The 15,936-nt window shown below is 50.1% G+C and overlaps 1 protein-coding gene across 8 annotated transcripts in view; it reads left to right on the top strand.

Moving 5' to 3' along the window:
• Positions 1 to 15,936, top strand: part of TTC7B (tetratricopeptide repeat domain 7B) — a 254,144-nt gene that overhangs the window by 13,983 nt on the left and 224,225 nt on the right. For 7 of the 8 annotated variants that reach the window (XM_019462020.2, XM_019462018.2, XM_019462019.2 and 4 more), the window contains exons 2-3: positions 9,312 to 9,466; positions 15,472 to 15,640. In XM_019462020.2, the coding sequence (XP_019317565.1) occupies positions 9,312 to 9,466; positions 15,472 to 15,640 (324 nt within the window). Of the gene's footprint in view, positions 1 to 9,311; positions 9,467 to 15,471; positions 15,641 to 15,936 lie in introns of those variants that run through there. The other variant, XM_053889701.1, reaches the window with a different exon arrangement.

Genomic DNA, 15,936 nt, shown 5'->3' with positions numbered 1-15,936 from the left:
TAGTCCCCCTATCCCGGTCCACCTCCCCTCTTTTCTTTTTTATTAAAAAATTTTTTTTTTTTAACATTTACTCATTTTTGAGGGACAGAGAGAGACAGAGCCCGAGCAGGGGAGGGGCAGAGGGAGAGGGAGACACAGAATCCCAAGCAAGCTTCAGGCTCTGAGCCCCGATGTGGGGCTTGAACCCACGAACCATGAGATCATGATCTGAGTCGAAGTCGGACGCTTAAGCGACTGAGCCACCCAGGCACCCCTCCCCTCTTTTCTTGTTAAATTAACTAGTTAATGTTTTATGCAGGCAATGAATGGACATGGTAGTAAAAGTCAAATAATACAAGAGAGAAAAGTAACTTTATTCCTACGGCATCCCTGTGTCCTCTTGCTCCTGTCCACAGACGTAGCCACTCTTGGAACTTTCCTGGGGGTCCTTTCAGAACTAGCCTATGGGGTGCCTGGGTGGCTCAGTCGGTTAAGCGTCTGACTTTCGCTCAGGTCATGATCTCACGGTCTGTGAGTTCGAGCCCCGCGTCGGGCTCTGTGCTGACAGCTCAGAACCTGGAGCCTGCTTCGGATCCTGGGTCCCCCCCTCTCTCTGCCCCTCCCCTGCTTGTGCTTCCTCTCTCAAAAATAAATAAACATTAAAAAAAATTAAAAAGAAATAGTCAGCATATCTGTATGTGTATAAGAAAGAGTGTTGTTGGTTTCTGGTTTTTACACACAATAGTAACATACTGCACACCCTGTTTTGTATCCCTCTCTGACAGTGTTACCTATTGCTGTGTGACAAACCATCCTCAAACTTGGTGCCTTCAAATAGCCACCTTTTATTATTTTTCACCATTCTGGGCTTGCCAGGGGAGCCAGCTGTGGGTCTGCTCCGCGATGTAGCTGCCCTTGTCTGGGCCCTCTCCCGTGGCTGGGCCTGGCTGAGACGACTCAGCTGTGTTCCCTGTGGCCTTTCTTAGCCAGCCCGGCTGCGTTCTCAAGGTGGTCCCAGAGAAGTGAGAGGAAAGCAGACGCGAGTAAGCCCTTTTCCGAGCCTCTGTGTGTGTCACACGTGTCTGCGTCTGTCCTGTCAATCAAAGCAAGTTACGCGGCCAAGCCCACGTTCAGTGTGAGTGGCCAGAAAGCATGTGGGTTCAGGGGTATGAAGAGCTGGGGCCGCTCGTGCAGTCAGGTACCGCGGGACCGTATGTAGATCCGTTTCCTTCCGTGTAAGGGGCACGTTATGTCCCATCACGTGGGGCACGCCGCAGTGAGGACTGTGCAGGTTGTTTTCTGTCCTGTGCTGTTCCCAGTGGGGCCGTATGTAGAAACATCCCCGTTGGTACACGTAGGTGCTCAGGAGTGCATGTATGTGTGGGATATGTTCCTAAGCCTGGAATTTCTGGGTCAGATGGTGCAGGTACATAAATCGTTTTGTAGATGTTGCTAATTGCCCTCGGTTGACACTCATACCGATTTATGCTCCTGCCGACAGTATCCCAGTGTCTATTTTTCTGTCACCTCCTGGTGGGGAGGGGATGACAAGTGCTGTAGGTGCTGGGGTACCTGTGACTTACAAGAAGCCAAGTAAATGAGACGAAATTCACTTAAGTCGTCCTGAGACCAAGAAATGGAGAACCTGGCTGACTTCGCAGGGCAGCAACGGAGGTGCAGGGGACGCTGACAACGGCTGGACTTGAGCAGGGGTTTGTTTTTCCTCTTGGATCAGAGCCACCGCGGGATTGGTTTGAATAGACCTAAATGCTTTTCTATTGACAAATGCGAGTTGTTGAGAGTTTTTTGTATTGGTGTCACGTACTCCCTGGAATAGAGTAGAAACCTTAAGCTTTTTTCTTCCGCGTCTGATCCAGTCTCTGGGTGTCAGCTGTTTATCCCGTGAGGGAGAAGGCTGGGAGGAGGGGGCAGTCACCTGAAGTGGCAAAGGCCACACAGCGCCTCCCTCCTTGGGGGAATCAGGGAGGCCAAGGCCGCCTGGGCATCGAGCAGGGCCAGCCGCCAGGCTTTGGGGATTGTCTGTTTGCGGATGAAGCTCAGCACAGGGCTCTCGCCCGGGGCCGATTCCCCATCTGCTTCTCAGTGAGGGTCCCCAGGAGCGGTCTCTGTTCAGATTCAGGCTTTATCTCTACCTAAGTCCCTGGGAAGCTGGTTTCTGCAGCCTCACTTAAACCCTGAAAAATACCCGTGGGAAAGGTGGAAACCAGCCCCGAGCACCCCTGAGTCCCTCCTCACCCTGGTCACCTGACAGTCCTGGCAGGCGGAGCAGGAAGGGGCTTAGGAACGGCCCGCGCAGCCCTGCGGCAGAAGGGTGAAATGGCTTGGCCAGCGTCACATGGCTGCTTGGGAGGGAAGCTGGGCCCCTTCTCTGGATGCTGATGTCCACACGGTTCGTGCCTGACGCGCCGGGGTAACGGCGCAGGTAGATGGCCTGGGTTCAGAATTCCAGCTCCAGGACTGACTGGCCCTGTGACCTTTGGCACATGGCTTCACCTCTTGTGCCTGGTCCCCCATCCGTGAGGATGGAGGTTGAGAATAGGTCCTAGTGAGGTTTGGAGGACTAACGGGGTGATGTGATGTCTCAGTGCGCGGCACGGCATTTAGTAAGAGCCCAGCATGGCTTGTCTAGTAAGATTATACAACATTTTTATCGTCCTACTAGATCGCAGGCCTCTTGAGCACAGGGATTGTGTCCCCTAGAGCTTTCTGGTCTCCTAGATGCAACATAACCATTCTGGGAGATAGCAAGTCCAAAATGAATGGCAATGACAGTAATCGTAACTCACATCTATTCAGTACCTGCTCTGTACTCTGTGCATTACACCCACGTCTAATCCTCGCTGTTGCCAGGTGAGGAAACTAAGGCTCAGAGAGGTTAGGTAAGTTGCCCAGAGCCGCTCAGCTAAGTAAGCTAGGGACCCGACGTTAATCCTGGGGCTGCCTGAGGCCAGAGCTCTGTCTTCCACTTTGTACTCCTAGGCTTTTCCATTCTGGAAAGTACACCCTTGGCCCCACTATGCAGTCCTGCTGTGCTCCCTGCAGGGTGGGATGGCCGGCTGTGCCCTACCCTATGCCTGGTGAGTGTGAGTAGGCAAGTGAGTGGGGAGAGGTACTCAGATTTAAGTATTTCATGAGGGGGAATCCTCATGTAAGGGTTCCCTGTTCCAGTGGTGCAGCCAGAAACTCTCAAGGCAATTACAGAGCTCACCTTGTCTGCTCCCCACTTTTCAGGGACCACTTTTCTCTGTTGTCCCACATCCAATGTTGTGAAAATTGTTTTTTCACATATTTTGTCTTGTGTTTATGGTTATTTGTTTTTTTCACTTGAGAGGGAGAGCGAGAGAGTGCATGCGCAAATGCAGGGGAGGGGCAGAGAGAGAGAGAGGCAGAGAGAGAGAGAGAGAGAGAGAGAGAGAGAGAGAATCTTTAAGCAGGCTCCACCCTCAAAGCAGAGCCTGACATGGGGCTCGATTCCACGACCCTGGGATCATGACCTGAGCTGAAATCAAGAGTTGGACGCTCAACTGACTGAGCCACCCAGGCGCCCTGTGTTCGTGGTTATTTTATACAGGAGGGTAAATCTGTTCCATCTTGGCTGGAAGCGAAAGTCTGTTTTTAACTTTTTATTCTCTTTTATTTCATACTTAATTCTTTAATCCAGCTGGAATTAATTTTCTTGCATGCCCTGAGGTGCCATTTTTTTTCCCCTTGTGCCTCACTTTCCTAGCATGTAGCTGGACATGCTGTGGGCAGTAACAACTGGCTAGGTGACATCTGTGTCCTTTGTCACTCGTGGCCTCTGAATCGGGGACCCAGAGGTCCTTGACGAGAGCCAGCAGCGCCGGCTGAGGATGGAGCCTCGCAGCCTCCGTAGAACTTCTCCAGCGTGAGTTCATAGCATGTTTTTCAGATCTTTGCCCTCCTGGTTGGGAGAGTGAGTGGTAGAGAAGTCACCTTTTTGGAAGGAGAGAAAAGGAAACATAATTTGCCTGGGCGATTCCCTGGAGCCTGAACAATTTTAAAGTTTCACAAATTATTTTGCAGCCGCTATGTTCATTTCAGATTTTCAATTTGTAGCCGCTCTTTGCTCAGAGCGCGCGGCTCCTTCGGGAACTGAGGAGCTGATCCTCGCCGACCTGGCAGGAAATCCCAACTCTTCCCCTCTTCCCCTCTCTGCCCTTCATGGTTCAGCTCTTGGAGTTCCCCGAACAACGGGGCTGTGCCATGCCTTTGCACGTTCTGTTTCTTCTGCTTGTGAACACGTACCTGTAACATTGCTGGTGAAGGCTTTGTCTCCTCCTCTTCCTCCCGTCCAGGACTGTGCACATCTCCAGTACCACTGCGTCGTGTGGAGCTTCCATGAGGGAAGGGACCGTGTCTCCTCAGTCTGAGCAAGGCCTCTTCCTCTCAGTGAACCTTTCCCAGGGCCCGTCCAGTGTTTCTGTTAGAGCTGGGCTCCCTCCACAGCTTGGCAGCAAGACTGGTGTGTTCCTCCATTAGCCGGAGATCGATACGCTAAAAGTCTGTAAATCCTACAAAGCACTGAGGTGGTAGCTTTATACGTCTCTTTATGTAGTCCTTTGTCCAAATATTTTTGCAAGCCTAGGATATACAAGCCGTGAAATGGCAGAGGTGGGACGTCGGGGCATTCTACCAAAGCCCTCAGTTGGGTTCTGTGGAAATTCCTTTTAGACGTGAGGGACCCTGGGCATGAGTATTGTTCGGCGAGGTGTTCTCAGATAGCGGTTCTCAGCTGGAAGCCTGTTTGGTGGTCGGGAGGTCTAGTCAGGATGGCAGTGTGGCCACTGTAACTAAGGTCCGAGTGACAGTGACTAAACAACAAGAGCCAAGTGGAAGTTAATGTTTCTGTCTCACGCAGTGATTGATCGTAAGCGGTCTAGGGCTTGGTGGCAGTTCACGCGTGTTGGAGACCGAGGTTCCTCGTGTTGTGCCGCTCTGTGGTCCTCAGTAGATGGCTTCCATCTGGAGGGTCAGAATGGGCGCGCCGTTTCCCAGCAGCGCGGACTCTTTCCAGCTATTGGGGTAGGGCGAGGAGGAACCGGAGGGTGAGCTCACTTCCTGTGGGGCCAGCAGAGAAGCTGCATGCGGCACTCTGTTCACATCCCACTGACCACAACTTAGCACCCAGCCCCCAGGGAGCCCGGGAAGCAGTCTCTACCTTGACAGCTATGGGCATGGATAAAACTCAGGGACTCTAATACTAAAGGAAAAAGGGGAGAATGAATATTTGGGGACAGTTGGCAGTTTCTGCCACAGGCAGGACCAGACCTAACACTGGAGGGTGTAGTCCAAGTGCCTTGGCCTACCATTGAGTTACTTCACCGTTTATTGAACGCTGGTTCTGTGCCAGACATTACGCTTGGTTGGCCCTGAGACTGAAAACAAGTGACATAGAGATTGTTCCTTCAGGCCTCTCATTTCAGTGTGGAAGGGGCAGATAGGTAGGTAAAGGCCTAGGCTGGCGTGCTTGAGGTTCCTGGTGGCAGCCGGGGGTGGCGTGGGATAGGGCACATGCGGGGAGAGATGAGCAGTGCCCAAAAGATCAGTAGGTGTTTATCAAGGAGCGGTGGATGTGTTCTCCACATTCCGAGTCATCCCAGAGGCGTGGAGGAGGTTCACTGGGCCCACGTGTGGAGAACTTGGCCGGAACCTGTTTTCCACGGAGATGGGGCTCAGCGGGGAGAGGGGAACCGTTAGTCCCATGTTTTGCTCCCCGCTTGAGTCTCCGTTCTTGCCCTCCCGCTCGCCCACACCCTCTTCTCCGGCCACTTGGTCCGGTGCACTTTCCTTGCCTTTGCACCTTCCTTGTGCTCTGCTGTTCCCTCAGCCTGGTTTGTCCTTCCCTGTGCTGTTTGCCAGTCCAGATCCTACTCATCCTGTAGGGTCTAGTTGAGAGGCATGGCAGGCCAGGCCACAGCATGTCCCTCCCCAAGAATGCATTAGCTCCCATCCACAGTCTCGTTGTGGTCACCGTATCCTTCCCATTTTATACATGGAGGCTGGTGCTTCAAGAGGGTGAGCAATGTGCCCCTGGTCGCCCAGCTAGAAAGAGGTGGCAGACAGCAGAGGGCCCAGTCTGCTGTCCTTTCTGCTTGCTGGCCTAGCGATTCTGCTGGGGACGGCCATTTCAGCTGTAGGTCAGGGGAGCCCGCAGTGGGGAGTTAATCGGAGTGGGGAAAAATGCGGAGCGAGGAATCCTCAGTTCACACGTACAGTGGGGCTTTCTTAAAATTGCTCCCCCCGCCCCCCCAGAACACTGAGGTTAAATCCTAGGGCCACAGTCCCAGCGTGACAAACTGGGATTTATATCTATAACTCTGAATCTAACGTTATTTTAGCTTTTGGAAATTTAAAATCTACAGAAAAGAAAGTCCGTGTATATGAATAGTCTCACCCCAGAAATAACCACTGTTCCTGTCCCATCATATATACTTCCAGTGTTTAAAGAAGACTCGCACTTTTTCCTAATATTAAGGTAAAACAATGCTGCTCAATGAAAACAATTCAAACTACACAGAGTTAAAAAATTACCCCAAATCCTATCATTCAGAAATTTTTATTACTCATTCTTAAGAGATACTCATTCTAGACATGTTTTTAGGAAAACAGAATAAAGGTAAGTAGGCAGACTTTTATGAAGAGTGATCGCACACTCCTGTCCAACGTCACAGCCATCAGCCACGGGCAGCTTCTGACCACTTGAAAGGTGGCTGGTTAGAATTGAGATGTGCCATATTATGCGAAGTACCCATGAGATTTGGAAAGCTTTTTTTTAATTCATTTTTATTTACTAATTTTTTTTTAAATAAGCTCTGCGCCCAACATGGGGCTCGAACTCACGCCCCAGAGATCAGACTCGCATGCTCCACCACCTGAGCCATCCAGGTGCCCCTAGATTTGGAAAACAATGCAAAGAAAGAACATAGAACTATGCCAGTAGTTAAAAAACATGGATTGCTTGTTCAACTGATAATATTTTAGATATATTGAGTTAGATAAAAGATATTATCAAAATTAATTATTTCACCTGTTTCTTTTTCCTTTTTTACAATAGTGACTGCAACTTTTAAAATAACGTGTGGTTTGTACACAGGTCTTGGGCGCAGCCGTTCTCGACTTGAAAAATAAAGTATTAATAAGTACTCATGGGAAGAAAGAAACGAAAGTGAATCTCAGGGAATTGTTGAACTCCAGATAAATGCTTCGGCACACGGCATCACTTCCTGAAAGAGTTCAATCAACTCTTCAAAAGACTGGAGTCATGTGTGTGGTTTTTTTTTTTTTTTTTCTTTAAGCCTATATTACCGTGTTTTGAAAGATGGTGCTCTAAAGCTCCTCCCAATTTTGATACATTGTCATTTTTGCACTGTGTTTAAAGCAGTCACAGTCTGTTCTTTAACTGTAATTCTTGTAGGCACCTAGTATCCTGTAGGTAAATGTGTGGACCCTCCCTGTCAGGCCTTTGCCCACATATCCTTCACCCCTGAGTCCCGAGTTTCTTTATTAGCTGGATTTCATTCTCAAGAATGTGCACTTGGGCTACGCTTTGTGTCCCTGTGCCTTCTGTAGACGTGGCTTCACTGTCTTCGGTTCAGGATACTTCTGTGGATCTTGCCTGATCTTCCCCCTCATCTTGTAGGTGATTTGCTTTTTCTTCTTGGACACTTACAGAATTTTTGTGTTCAGTCACTTATCTCAGCCCTGTTCTGTTGTTGCTCGGCTTATCCTAGGACCCTCGGTCTCGTCTCTAAGAGACTATTTTAGGCTTCCTGGTGCACAGACAGAAGCACTGCTGAGAACTTTAGATTTGGCAGATCTGGGTCACTGACCACAGGACTTGGGAAGGCTCTCGTTCCAGCTTGCAGCCTTCAGTGGACCTACCACCCAGAATCTCAGCGGGTCCTCTGTGATTTTTTTTTTTTCTTGAGTTAATTTTAGATTACCTAAACAATAGGCAAATCTGTTCTCCTTTCTGGGACTGGAATGTTAAAGGTAAAACTGAAGTCCATTTTGACCCTTTACTCCAGTTGAGGTCCTTGCCGCTCTGCATCCTGGTGGTAACCACGGTCATGGATTGGAGATATATCCTTCCAGACCTGTTTTGTCGCTCTTACATCTTGATACAATTGCATCCCGTCCCATGACAGCAGAAATACGTCGTGCTCAGGCTGGTGTATGAATTGTTCTGGGTTTATTCAGGACATCTAGATGTGCTCCCAAAGAGCTACTTCTGGAGTGAGCTCTTCATTCTAATTAACAAGCCAGCACGGATATTAGCAGAATTGCAACCATAAGTAGTATACTCTTAAGGGTAAAACCTGCATCTAGACATTCCCAGCTGTCAGTGTCTATATAGCTTCGACTTTTAGGCAGAAACAGACTGCATGCAACTCAGGTGTTTTTGACACAACTCGTTTTAAGAATCTGACTGCAGGGGCGCCTGGGTGGCTCAGTCGGTTAAGCGTCTGACTTGGGCTCGGGTCATGATCTCATGGTTTGTGAGTTCGAGCCCCGCGTCGGGCTCTGTGCTGACAGCTTGGAGCCTGGAGCCTGCTTTCGATTCTGTGTCTCCTTCTCTCTCTGCCCCTCCCCCACTTGTGCTTTGCCCTCTCTGTCTCTCAAAAATAAATAAATGTAAAAAAATAAAATAAAAAAAATCTGACTGTAGAAGATACTCTGCCAGCTCACCTCCGCGTTATAAGGCCATAGAACACAACAGAACTAGGAGATTTCACCGCATTGCTCTTGGAAAATACATAGTATTGTTTTATAAAGATCATGCTGAAAAATATCGTAAGACAACTTTGTGTTTTCCTACTGAATTTGGGCTCTCTCTGTTAACATATATCAAGCCTTTCTAGATTCAATCAATGTGTGACAAAGGAATGAGCTACCACCTGTCTCAGTACAAACTCTGGAACATTCTTTTTTTTTAATGTTTATTTATTTTTGAGAGGGAGCATGAGTCGTGGAGGGGCAGGGCAGGGATGGACAGAGGATCTGAAGAGGGCTCTGCGATGACAGCAGCAAGCCCTACGTGGGGCTCAAGCCCATGAACCGTGAGATCATGACCTGAGCCGAGGTCGGACGCTCAGCCGACTGAGCCACCCGGATGTCCCTGGAACATTCTTATTAATGAACAGAATTCACCATAAGATGGTGCCTCCTTGGACTCCATCTAAGGTTATGAAGTTCCAGAAGGGCCTTGCTGGGGGCACGGCGCAAGGGTGTGGTGGTCCTGAAGTCCTTGGGGGGCCTTCCCGCTTAGCCTCTCGCTTTGTTCTCTGCAGATGACATGGCAGAGCTCCTCCTCGGGGAGTCGAAGCTGGAGCAGTACCTGAAGGAGCACCCCCTACGGCAGGGGGCCAGTCCCCGAGGCCCCAGGCCCCAGCTGACCGAGGTCCGCAAGCATCTGACCGCCGCCCTGGACCGGGGGAACCTGAAGGTACTGTGGGTGTCCGAGATGCGGGGGGCGGAGGGGTGACGCTGGGCCCGACCCGCTCCGGGCAGTGAGCAGTTACGAGGAGCCGGGCAGGTGGGAAGCACGTCTGTACCCTGCCGTGGCTTCTGGGAAGCAGGCCGACTCGCTGCGCGATTGCTGTGCCGGACCCACGGCTGGCTGACCACCGTGCGGGGGCTTCCGGCTCCTAGGGGCCTCTCTGGTGGTCCTTCGACGACACATTATCCTGAAGCATCATCTGCCCCAGGTGCTTGGATAAAGCTGCCGTCTGAGGCCCAGAGCTCAACCTGCCACCTTGGCCCACTGTAGGGAGGAGAGGAGTTGATCAGGAGTGCCCTTTACCGCCAGTTCCTGCCTGAGACACGCATGTCCTGAGAACTGGGTGGGGCCCCTGCTGGTGACCGCAGGCTTGGTACCTTGGTGTAGGAAGGAGCCAGGACAGGAACTGCCCTCTGCCTGAGCAATGACCTGTTCCTCACGGCACAGAAACCTGAAGTGCTACCCTTCTGCTGCCCGCCTGCTCTGTCTTCTGGTCTCTGCACCCAGCTTGCCCTCTGCCTCTCACCACAGTCCTTTCTTGCTTCCTTTGAATCTCCCTTCATCTGGATTTCGCTCCCCCTCCTCCCTCCCCACCGTTACCTCGCTTGCAGGGCTCTGCACACCCCATGGCCCCGAAGGCTGGCTCTTATCGCTTCTGCAGGCTGCTGCCCGTACCTAGCCCGTTCCCATCATCTTCTCTAGCCGCCGTTGTGCTCTTGTGCCCCCCTCACTGTTATCACAGCTCCAGAACTTTTTCATCATCGCAAAGTGAAACTCTACGCATTACCCTCTAACTGTCCATTCCCCCCTCTCCCCGCTCCTGGCAACCCCCATTCTGCTTTCTGTCTCTAATGATATTACCTGCTCCAGATCCGTTATAGAAGTGGAATTGTATAGTGTTCGTTTTTTTTATGACTTGCTTATTTTATTAATATTATGTCCTCGAGGTTCATCCATGTCGTAGCACGTATCAGAATTTCCTTCCCTTTTAAGGCTGAATAATACTCTGCTGTGTGTTTAAGCTGCGTTGTGTTTATTCATCCATCAATCAGTGGACACTGATGTTGCTTTTACCTTTTGGTAGTTTGAATAATGCTGATATAAACATGGGTTTACAGATATCTCTTCAAGATCTTGCTTTCAGTTCTTTTGGGCATAGACCCAGAAGTGGGATTGCTGAATCATATGCTAATTCTATGTTTAATTTTTTGAGGAACCTCCATACTGTTACACTGTTTTCCCCAGCAGCTGCACTATTTTACATTTTACATTCTCACCAACACTGAGTTCCAATTTCACAACATTCTTGCCAGCATTTTGTATTTGTGTGTGTGTGTGTGTGTTGTTTTTGGATAGTAGCCATCCTAATACTTTTGAGGTGGTATCTCATTATGGTTTTGATTTGTATTTCCCTAATGACCAGTGATGTTGAGCATCTTGTCATGTGCTCATTGGCCATCTGTAGGTCTCTGGAGAAATATCTATTCAAGTGCTTTGGCCAGCTTTTATTCAGGTTGGGTTTTTGTTGTTGTTGAGTTGTATCTCTTTGCTTTTGACCTGGATGATTTCTCTTTCCCTTTTCTTTACTTCCTGTCTCCAAATCCTCTGGGACTTTACTCTCCTGTTTGTGTACATCCCCTCCCCCCCCACCCCAAGAGACCATGTTTTCCTCGACTTTACCTTCTGTATCTGTTTTGGAAACCTGTGCCTATTCCCAAATTGCTGTGTGGCCCCAAGGAGATCATTTCCCTCCCTGGGGCTTAGCTTCTCTTGGTTTGAAAGGGGTGGGCTGTTGGAGGGGTGAGCTTGGACCCTCCCAGCTCCAGTATATTCCAAGCCTGCGAGCTTTCATTCTGAGATGTCCTTTCCTCCCTGTTATCTGATCACCTCCTTGGCCCCGGAGCAGTTGAGGGCGTGGGCAGCATTTGAATACGTGAGTGTTAGTGTTCATCAGTTATGTGGCTGCAGGCTTCTGGAAACCCTGGCAGAAAGCCTCCTTTCAAAATGGCCTTTGTGTATGTCTGTCTCCAGTGGACATAGCCCCAGGCCCCTCAGAGGCTGGCTTGAGAGCATTCACTTTAATATAGGAAGTGCAGTTTACTAAGCACTTGGTGCTGCAGGTGGGGCTTTAAAAACACATGTTCTCTCTTTCCTTGTTGCTTTCCAGGGGCCATGATACACTTTTCTTCAAAGTCAGCTCATGATACTAGCAGGTGTTCATCAGTGCGAAGGGGTAGAAGGACAGTGGACACGAGGGGCCACGCTTCACAGTGGCAGCCGTCAGATTCAAGCACTACTCCAAGAGGCGTGAGGATGTGGCTGTGTGTTAGGGGAGAAAGGCTGAGGATCCCGCTCCAGGCCTGACATCTGGCTAGTTTCTTTCCCCCCTTCCAGACCCCTAACTTCATGGTGAAAAGTTGACCTTTTGTGTTACCAGGTGCTGCTGGGTTTTGCTCTCCACCCTCTACAACCCAGTGTAGTGGTAAGAACACGGAATTTCAAGTTAGAATGCCTGAGTTTGTGTTTCAGTTCTGGATTTATGAGCTGTGTGACTCGGCAAAGTTACTTAACCTCTCTGAGCTTCACGCTGCTCATCTGTAAGCATATAGTTAGCTCAGGGTTGTTTTGAGGCCCGGACGTGGAAGTTCTTTCACAGCCACACAGCACCAGGGACCTGTCATTTGTTGCTGTTTTACTGGTACTGGTTCTACCTGGAGGAATGTTCTCCTCCTACCATTTTGTAGCTTCCTCTACCCTATACAGAGTGTTCCAGAGTCACACAACTTTTGTACGGGAAACTTTCTCTCTTCTTGACCTTAAGTCGGTTTGTCTCCTGGTTGGGAGCTTGCTAAAGCCCAGTGCAGACAAGGTACCCACAAAACACACGTGGACTGACGCAGGAAGGACCAGAGCAAGGAGGCGATGTGGCGTGGCGGAAAGAGTCTGACCTGGGAGTCAGGAGCCCTGCTTCTGATTCAAGTCAAGAGAACTGTGTTTATCAAGGGCAAGGCCACGCCCGAACACCGTGGGGGAGGTGATCTCCGTCCGCCTGCGGCCGATTGGACTCACCCAGCAAGGCTGTTCCCTGCATCCAAACTGTGCCTTTCTGCTTGTAATTCTCTTCAGGCTCCTACATCTTTTCCATCTGGCCTCGTAGTCTACTTTTCTTTTTGAAAAAAAAAAAAAAAAAACTTACACTTTTTTTCAAGCTGAATATTAAAAATCTTCTTCTGTTGGTAAAAAATATATAACACAAAATTTAGTGTCATAGCCATTTTTAAGTATACAGTTTCAGTGGCATGGAGTGCGTTCACACTGTTGTGCAACCATCTCCACTGGCCGTCTCCAGAACCTTTTCATTGTCCCAGGATGAAGCGCTAAGCCTCTTAGACACCAGCTTCCGCCGCCCCTCCCCCTTGCTTTTAAGCCAGTGGTCTCGGTGCCGGAGGGCTTGAGGTAGGAAGGAAGACAGCCTAGTCGGCCAGGAAGCCTTTCCTCTGGGTGGAGAACCCAGCGGTGGGTGCTTTTGTCATCGCTCTTTTTCTCTTAAGTCTGCTTTGATTTCTGCGTTTGCAGATGTAATTCTAATTTCTTGCATTGGTGCCCCCCCCCCCCCGGACTGCCCCCACTTAAAACTCTTTTGTTCCCCCCCTTTTTTTTTTTAATTTCTTTTAACGTTTATTTTTGAGACAGAGAGATACAGAGCATGAATAGGGGAGGGGCAGAGCGAGAGGGAGACACAGAATTCGAAGCAGGCTCCAGGCTCCGAGCTGTCAGCACAGAGCCTGACTCGGGGCTCGAACCCACGAACCGTGAGATCATGACCTGAGCTGAAGTCGGACGCTTAACCGACGGAGCCACCCAGGCGCCCCTAGAGCATGACACTCTTGATCTCAGGGTTGTGGGTTCAAGCCCCACATTGGGCGTGGAGCCTACTTAAAAAAGAATAATAGTGAACTTAAATGAAAAAGAAACCCCTTTGTTCCCTTCACTTCCTGTGCCCATTTTGCCATCTCTCCAGTGCTGCCTGTTGCCCCTGTTCCCTTTTGAGAAATAACGTTATGATTTCACTTATATGTGGAATCTAAAAAACAACAAATGAGTAAACAGACAAACAAAAAGTAGAAACAGACTCATAAATACCGAGAACAAACTGATGGGTGCCAGAGGGGAGGGGAGGGAGGGGTGGGTAAAATGGGTGAAGGGGAGCGGGAGATACGAGCTGCCAGTTTTGGACTGAAGAAGTCATGGGGGTAAAAGGCACAGCCTAGGGAACACATTAATGGTATCCTAAGAGCATCCTATGGTGACAGACGGTAGTGACACTTGTGGTGCGCACAGCCTAGTTTACGGAGTTGTCCAATCACCATGTTATACACTGGAAACTAATGTAACATTGTGTGCCAACTGTACTCGAAGAAAAAAGAAAGAAATACGTGGAAGCTGACCATCCTGGCGGACAGCTGCTTTGCCATGCTCTGGCAGGTGACCTGTGCATTGCCCACCCCCTCCCAGCTGCAGGCTGCGGGACAGTGCAGCTTCCTGGCGAGCTCCTGTATGCTGGCGAAGCTAGCCTCGCGTAGCTTGGGTTCCAGGGAGAAGGCCTGCGCCAGGGTATAAATCTGCTTCCTTCTATAGATGGCTGGGTCGTCTCTTCTTTTCCTGCTGAGGAGTGGTGGCCTGGAAGAAGAGCAGGGGGTGGGGTGGGTGTGGACTGGGGGAGCCAAGTGCTCCTGGCTGGAGAGGAATGAGGGCCCATCAGACGACTGTTAGAGCTTGCAGCCTCTGTGGAGGCGACCAGGGCTCAGTCACCTTGACAAGGAGAATGGCTCAGTGGGAAAAGTTTGCCCCTGGAAGGAAAAGTCCTGGGTTTTGCACTAATTTGTTTATTATTATTTTAAAATGTTTATTTATTTATTTTGGGGAGAGAGAGAGAGAGAGAGAGAGAGAGAGAGAATGCATGCACATGCACGGGGGTAGGGGCAGAGAGACGGAGAGAGAGAATCCTAAGCAGGCCCCGCATTGTCAGCACAGAGCCTGACATAGAGCCTGATCCCATGAACTGTGGGATCATGACCTGAGCCAAAATCAAGAGTCAAATGCTTAACCAACTGAGTCACCCAGGTGCCCTGCACCAATTTAGAAAGCCTCTCTCCTGGAGTCCTTTGGGTTACGGTCTTGTGGCATACCCCCTGTGCAATGGGCAGGACCTACCCGGATGTCCTTTTTTGAGACAGGTGCTTGTATGTTTTTGTTCATAAAGTGTCCCTTCCATTCTGGGCCCAGCATAGCCAAGCACAGGGGCCAGAGGGGAGCCTCAGTGTTCTGTTCTGTTCTGTTTTGTTTTGTTTTACAGCAGCTTTATTGAAATGTAATTCATGTGCCATATAATTCTCCCATTTAAAATGTCCGATTCAGTGGGGTTTTTTTTTTGTATATTCAGAGACTCGTGCAGTCATTACCCTTAGTTTAGAACATTTTCAACACCCCCCAAAATAAACCCGTACCCATTAGCAGTCACCTGCCATCCTCCCACCCACCGGCCCCAGGCAAACGGTAATCTACCTCCTGCCTCTATAGGTTTGACCATTCAGGCCATTTCACATAAATGGAAGCATTAAATATGTAGCCATTTGTGATTGGCTTTTTCACTTGCCGTAAGGTTTCTGAGGTTCGTCTGTGTTGTGGCGTGGGCCAGTACTTCATTTCTCACTCTGGCTGAGGATTATTCCACCGCGAGGCTAGCCCACATTTTCCTTATCCGTTCCTCAGTCGATGGGCATTTGGGTTGTTTCCACTTCGGGGCCGTCGTGAACACCCTGCTTTGCACGTTCAAGTGTGGGTTCTGTGTAGAGAGCCTCAAGGCTTTGCAGCAGCAGGTGGAGGGCCCCCGAGGGAGCGTGACTCAGAGCATCGTCAGAAAACGTTTCTCTCTCTCCTTTTCCTTCTAGTCAGAGTTCCTACAAGAATCCAGTCTGATCATGGCCAAGTTGAATTACGTGGAAGGAGATTATAAGGAGGCTCTCAACATCTATGCCCGGGGGGGCCTCGATGATCTGCCGCTGACCGCCGTCCCTCCTTACAGGCTGCGCCTGATTGCGGAAGCCTACGCTACCAAAGGTGAGCCCGAGCCTTCCCTCCCCAGAGGCCGTCCCCAGGGCCACGCTGCCCTGCGTGGAGCCTGCAGGCCGACCCGTGCCCTGGACTGGCAGTCCCCAGCAAGGCCTCGGGGTGGAGCCCACCACGTGCATTGCATAGTTCAGGCCCAGCCTGCTTCCTCAGAGCCTCTGGTCTGCAGTTCTCAGCAAAACAAGGAAAGGCCGAACACGGAAAGGGTGCTGATAACTAATCTGCAAGGAAAGCAGGGGTTTATGGGGTAATGGGGATCCTGCACAGCACATGCAGGGAGTCTTGTC

Source organism: Panthera pardus, unplaced genomic scaffold, assembly GCF_024362965.1.
Source record: "Panthera pardus isolate Hobbes unplaced genomic scaffold, ASM2436296v1 HiC_scaffold_24, whole genome shotgun sequence".
NCBI classification, from domain to species: Eukaryota; Metazoa; Chordata; class Mammalia; order Carnivora; family Felidae; genus Panthera; species Panthera pardus.
This window is presented reverse-complemented; position numbering and strand designations above follow the sequence as displayed.